The sequence below is a fragment of the Nilaparvata lugens genome, chromosome Y (assembly GCF_014356525.2).
Source record: "Nilaparvata lugens isolate BPH chromosome Y, ASM1435652v1, whole genome shotgun sequence".
NCBI lineage: Eukaryota > Metazoa > Arthropoda > Insecta > Hemiptera > Delphacidae > Nilaparvata > Nilaparvata lugens.
The window spans coordinates 7,953,347-7,959,700 of record NC_052519.1 but is presented as its reverse complement, the minus strand read 5'-3'; the positions used below and the strand labels follow the sequence as shown (position 1 = coordinate 7,959,700).

At 30.3% G+C, this 6,354-nt stretch overlaps 1 protein-coding gene across 1 annotated transcript; it reads right to left on the bottom strand.

The window, feature by feature from the left end:
• Positions 1 to 1,131: 1,131 nt before the first annotated feature.
• On the bottom strand, positions 1,132 to 5,780 carry LOC120355272 (glutathione S-transferase 1-like; the record flags this gene model as incomplete). Its single annotated transcript, XM_039443619.1, is given in 4 exon segments — positions 1,132 to 1,607; positions 3,395 to 3,562; positions 4,729 to 4,870; positions 5,722 to 5,780. Coding segments are annotated over 4 exon segments (516 nt in total), but the record flags the coding sequence as incomplete, so codon positions are not given.
• Positions 5,781 to 6,354: the final 574 nt, after the last annotated feature.

Here is a 6,354-nt window from a genome sequence, read left to right as displayed (position 1 = left end):
ATGGAATAGATGAGAAATATCATTAAAAATGATTAAGAGTCTATGATACTGTAACTTGAAACCTGCTAAATGAAAAATATTTTTAATCTTTCATAATTAAAATTGAAGCTACAAAAACAAAAAGATATATCATATTTAAAAATATGACAGCATGGGGATACACCTCTGACCCTCTGTGCCAATGTAGTCAAATTCGATCAATGCAACACCTGATATCTGAGTGTCCACAACACTCCTATCATGGAGGGCTGACTAAAGCTCATACTGCTGGAGAAGAGGCTTGTCAGTTGCTCCAGAACATAATGGAGTCTATTAGTATTTAATAATTGTGAAATTATTATTAACCTTGGTCTGTGAATGCATATGCGGTGCATATAATAATATTTAAAAAATATTAATATTCGTTAATCACCCAAAAAACCTTTAAATAATCATTACTTCTCATATCAATCTCAAGGTTGATATTCAAAAATATATGAGTAGCTCATCCAACCTGTGAGATTTCATTTTTTGCTTCTTAACTCTGATGGCTTTATAATGGACATTAAATTTTGTATACATTTTTAATTTCTATGCTCCATACTAGAGTAACATATTTCATAAATATTTATGAAATTACATCATATTAGGAACCCTTATTTTATAAATAAAAATAAGGAGCCGTAGCCCTGAATACATCATACATTTCATAAATACTATAATACTCAGCATTGAACTACCGGTACCGTATCAAATGCTACTATACAGTACTTTATAATTTCAAGTATTCTTTAACCTGTACTATACATTATCATAGAGAAACAATAGCGTAAGTACATATCCCATGGTATAGGGTGTTTATATAGTAACTTTTACTGTTATCTCAAGCCGATAGTCCACGTAGCTCTTTCCCTTGAAGCTGTGTGACACTGGTAGTCTCTCATATTGTGCCATTCATACACTCTCACCACGACAAAACATTAAAAATCGACAGTAATCGGCTTGAGATAACAATAAAAGTTGCGACATAAACTCATTAAACCATGGGATATCTACTTACACTATTGTTTCTCTATGACATTATTCTCCCATGTACAATTTGATTCACTTGACCTGGGTGATACGGTGAACAAAATAATATAATTAATACTCCTGTTGCATATTCAAATATGTATTTAATAATATTCAAACATGAATATAATTATTCTGAACAAACGTTAGTCTCTTCTTTCTCATGTCAATCTATTTTATGTATTTATTCCATTGAAAATCACAAATCATTATTACAGTATAATATGATTGGGAGAAGACAACAAGCATTCATTTTTTTAAGAAATATTCAATTAAGTTAACAATAATTTAGTTCTGTTGATGACAAAACACTTACCGCGTAAAGAATGTAGGCCTACACTAACAATATAAAAAAATACGTTAAACTTGTTATTAATATTGAAAAACTCTCAGACTTCTGTGAAATTATATTATTCAGACTGTAGAATGTTCTTGAGTATACCAACGTATTTGTCAACTCCTTGCTGATTGGCTGAATCATAATCCTTCATGTTTTCCTTGCAGCGATCCATGTAAGTGGAAATATTCTTGTATTTCTCCACGCCGGTGAATATTTGCTGGAAATACATAAGTAATCAATTAAGTTTATGTTTTAATTGGTAATTTGATAGAGTTTATCAATTGTTTGAAAGAAAATAAATTGTTTTTGATGTTGGTGATCAATCAATAATCTTGAAAGCAATGAATCAATTTATTTAAAAACATTATCCTCAATGTTTTACTGTGCTCATCTATTATACTTTTAGTTTCACATTAATACTTACCGTATAGTTTATTCATGTACAGTGCTATTTTGTTTTTTACCACTACGGGTTTTGTTAGACTCAGTGGAAATTGTCCTATTGTATAAATAAATAAATAAATGTTTTCCTCCAATGTCAAAATTGTATTATGATTATAGTGTTTTATACAATAAATAAATAAATTATCTCACTGCTCTCCCAAACTCTGGCAGAAACACTATTTTATAGAAATAGATGCATGAAAATGAATAATTTCCTGAAAATTAATTGATCGTTTCTTACAGTAAATAATATGTGAACAGTAAACATAGGTAGGTAATAGCAAGTGTACTGTAAAATGTACACTATGAACAGATATATTGTGGAATGTCTCCATATTAAGGTGAAATAGAAACGAATTATGTGGAACTGACATAACATCGTTTTTATTTCACCTTGGCTAGGCGCACACCAGTTGGTCAAGACAAGACAAGACACGTTTAGTCACAATATAATAATAAATTCAATACTTCACATAGTTGCTTATGAAGATAAAATGCCTAATTGCAATGACTAATCAGTGTGAGTTTCGCCACAAGCAGTTATGTGAAGTATTGTGACTAAACGTGTCTTGTCAAATTCAAATCAATTTATTGCCACAGACAAACACTTTACTTTGTATCGGCCACGTCAATATTACAAAAACTATATTAGAGATCATACAACATAAGCAATTACCTAAAAACCTAGATAGACTCCATGTTTACATTGAGATATTCATCTACTCTTGTCGTGACTAACTGGTGTGCGCCTAGCCTAAAAGAGTACTGTGTGGTCACGCTGATAAGCTTTTGATAAGGTTAAGATAAGTTAAGCTCCATTCGCCTGCTACTCCCGTTGTAAGGGTGACCACTTATTTAACAGCCCTACCCTCTAAAAATACCCATTTATGAGTTGAACATCACTTCCCGGTAGTTCAGAGCCCAGCTAAAGCTGTAGGTCCACTCATTCATCTTATCACACACGCACAATCCTAGAGCTCTTGAGGGCATCATCCTCAGCAAAAGAAAGTATAATGTTGAATTTCAATCAATCAATCAACCAATAATATTATTATATTAAATTCAACACAATATGCAAAAAAGAGATCAAAATACTAAAAAATCACAATTTAAAATGAATTTCTAGTAGAATACAAAAACAGGCTTCATGGTGTGGTACGTGTAGTGTTGAAAAGAAAGAAATGAGGAAAAATACCTAGCAAACTGTGGTTTCTCATGTAATATAGGTATAGGTAGAGGGTATAAAAGTAAGGAATGAAGGGTGAAGAGGAGATAAAAAGGGAAAAATTGGAGAAGAAGGTAAAAAAGAGAGAAAAAATTTGCAAAAATTGTAAGCGAGTCCACTTTTAACAAAATTTCTTCAAACATTTTCAGCAAAATGTATCTAAAAGAATTGGCCTTGCAAACAGTAGTTAGAGCAGAAATCTCAAGATGCATACGTCGATATGGAAGAAAAAGTAACTCTGTAGGTCCAGGTTTTATTATTCTAGTCTAGTTTTTCTACTAATCTTAGAGTCTATGAGGAAGTGGTCCGGAATAAGGTTTGAAACAAAAACTTACTGAAAGTCCGCTGAGGGTAGAAATGTATGAGAAATCAGCAATAGTCAGCTGATCACCAGCGATCCAAGTGTTGCCTTCGAGGAATTTGTGCACCATCTCATAGTATTGATCTGTCTGACTTCTCTGATCTTTCGGGATGGTTTTAGATAATCCGAAAAATAGAGGGAGCTGCGAGCGAAAATAACATGAAATCAGATAGATAATTAAAATGAAAAGCATAGTTTTTTCTTTTTATAATGGAGAAATACTGCAACATTTTCTCCCATACAATCATATTATTGAATAGATCATTTCGATAAATTGATCAAATGTTAAGTATTAATTTCAGTATGTGGTGGAATAGATCACTGACAATATTAATCACAACATTTAAGGCTGTTTGGTACACTCTTTTTCATTATTTAAATTGGATAATCTTTTAGAATATGATTGTTAAGTTAGGTTAGGTTAGGTTAGGTTAGGTTGGGTTAGGTTAGGTTAGGTTAGGTTAGGTTAGGTTAGGTTAGGTTAGGTTAAGATCATTATAAGAATGAGATAAAGTGGCAACTAAAATTTTTAAGTGGTCTAATAAGCGAGTTATTGGTTGTTGAAGTGCTAACTTTCCCGATTCTGTTTTCTTTCCAGATCGTAAACGGTTTCAACTATATTACTACAACTTCTCTTGAAAATTCAAAAAATGTATATTTCCAAACAAAAACATTCTATTCCCCATATCGTTCACAAATAAAAAAGAGGTAACATTTTTTGTGAATTCGATAACTTGTTTATTTTGACATTAATCGCGAAAAAACGCATATTAGAACAAAGCCAATGATATTTTGAATGTATTAAAAAACTCCAATGGAAAATTCGAAACCGTTTATGATCTGAAAAGAAAACGGAGTTTAGCACTTCAACAACCCATAACACGTTTATTATACCACTTAAAAGTTTCAGTTGCCACTTTTTCTCACTCTTATAATAATCTTAACAATTATAATGAAAAATATTATCCAATTTAAATGAAAATAAAAAGATGTACCAAACAGCCTTAAGACAGTATGTAGTGAAATAATAATATTATCAGTCTCAGGTATTTATCACAGCAATAATGTGCATACTACATTGCATCTAGATGTTGATATATTGGATTTAAAGCAATAATATTAAGTATTAAGAAATGGTAAATGATTTAAAGTGTTTTATAAGTTTGAAAATGCAACAGTGATGTCTGGAAAACAGGATAATTCCAGAGAAATAACAGGTTAAAATACGTATTACTATTAGTCTATTAAGAACTATATGAAGTTAGGAAATTTGGAAATATAATTATGGAATGTAGGTAGCCTACTCACAAAACATCTCACTCCATGAGTAAAAAGGACAGATCCTTCAAAATGCAATCTTTGGTCGATGATAGCTCTTTTTTGGATATCTTTTGGGTAGAGCGAGTCATCTTTGGCGTATTTTGAAACCAGGTAAGCGTTGATTGCATGGCTGTATGAAGAAATTCAAGAACAAATCAAATTATTACATTTGGTTAGTAATATTTATTTTTCAAGGTGGAACTAAATAGATAAAGACCTGTTACTCTCACTTTCTATTCTAGTTAGTTATAAACAATAAATATTTCACCAAATAAAGACTTGATGCTATGATGTTTTGTACTCACTTAGTAATATTTATTTTTCAAGGTGGAATGAAATAGATAAAGACCTGTTACTCTCACTTTCTATTCTAGTTAGTTATAAACAATAAATATTTCACCAAATAAAGACTTGATGCTATGATGTTTTGTACTCACTTACTCTTCATTTCTCACACCAAGTGCCAGTTGCACAAAAGCCGGATAAATTTTTACCGTGATTAATTCCACAAGAACCAATTACAGAAGCTGTCTTATCAGAACGGCCTTCTCTGATTGGTTCTCGTGAAATTAATCACGGTTAAAATTTAACCGGTTTTTGTGCAACTGGCACATAGTGTGAGAAATGAAGAGTAAGTGAGTACAAAACATCATTGCATCAAGTCTTTTATTTGGTGAAATATTTATTGTTTATCTAGTAATAAAAGTAGCCTATTCATTTTAAAATCCTTTCAGACTTCATGAAAGAGTGATTTATCCAACAGTTTTCTGCCACATTACTAGTGATGTGACAAATAAAAAGCAAGTAAATGAAACAACTTGTATTTGTTAAAAGATTAAATACAGACTGATATAGCTTAATTTCGATCAGTAAATATAATTATATTATTATCTATCTAATATAGGTTTGTAGGCAAAATTGAATGAAAATTAATCACTTGATTTCTTGATTAATTAGGTAGGTGATTATTTGATTACCAACCTGTCCCAGAGAACAAATCCATCATCAGCTATGTTTGGGATTGTGTGTTGAGGATTCAACTGCAAAATTGAGAAATACAACCAATGACATTAATTTAATAGGCTCATTAATAAAAATTGAGTAAAAAGAGGTGAGTAGATAGTATGATGAGAGAGCTAGAGCACTTTTGGAGTGGCTGATATGCTATTTTTCAAATCATTAAAATTAACTCATTTTTACTAATTTTCGATAAAATTCATTACATTCTAAGAGAAAATATCATTTTTTCAATGAATTATTCATAAATAACTCAAAATTTCATAATCAAAAATAAGTCAAAAAAATCACTGTTAAGTATCAGAAAAATTTTTTGGAGTGACTTATTTTTCAACAAAAATTGGAAAATATCATTGAAATTTAATATTGAGAATCATGATAAATTTTAAAAAATTATGAAAATTCTCTCATTTCTAATATAGGATATTTATCATCATCTTCCAAACCTAATAAAACTAATTTTATTTTAAGTTTATTAAATTCTTGAATAGATTTTTCATCAAACATTTCTAAATACTTTTTTGGTAAATATGTTATAAATTCTTCTAATTCAACTGACATGAAACATCCATTTTTTGTTTTGATTTTTTTAATATT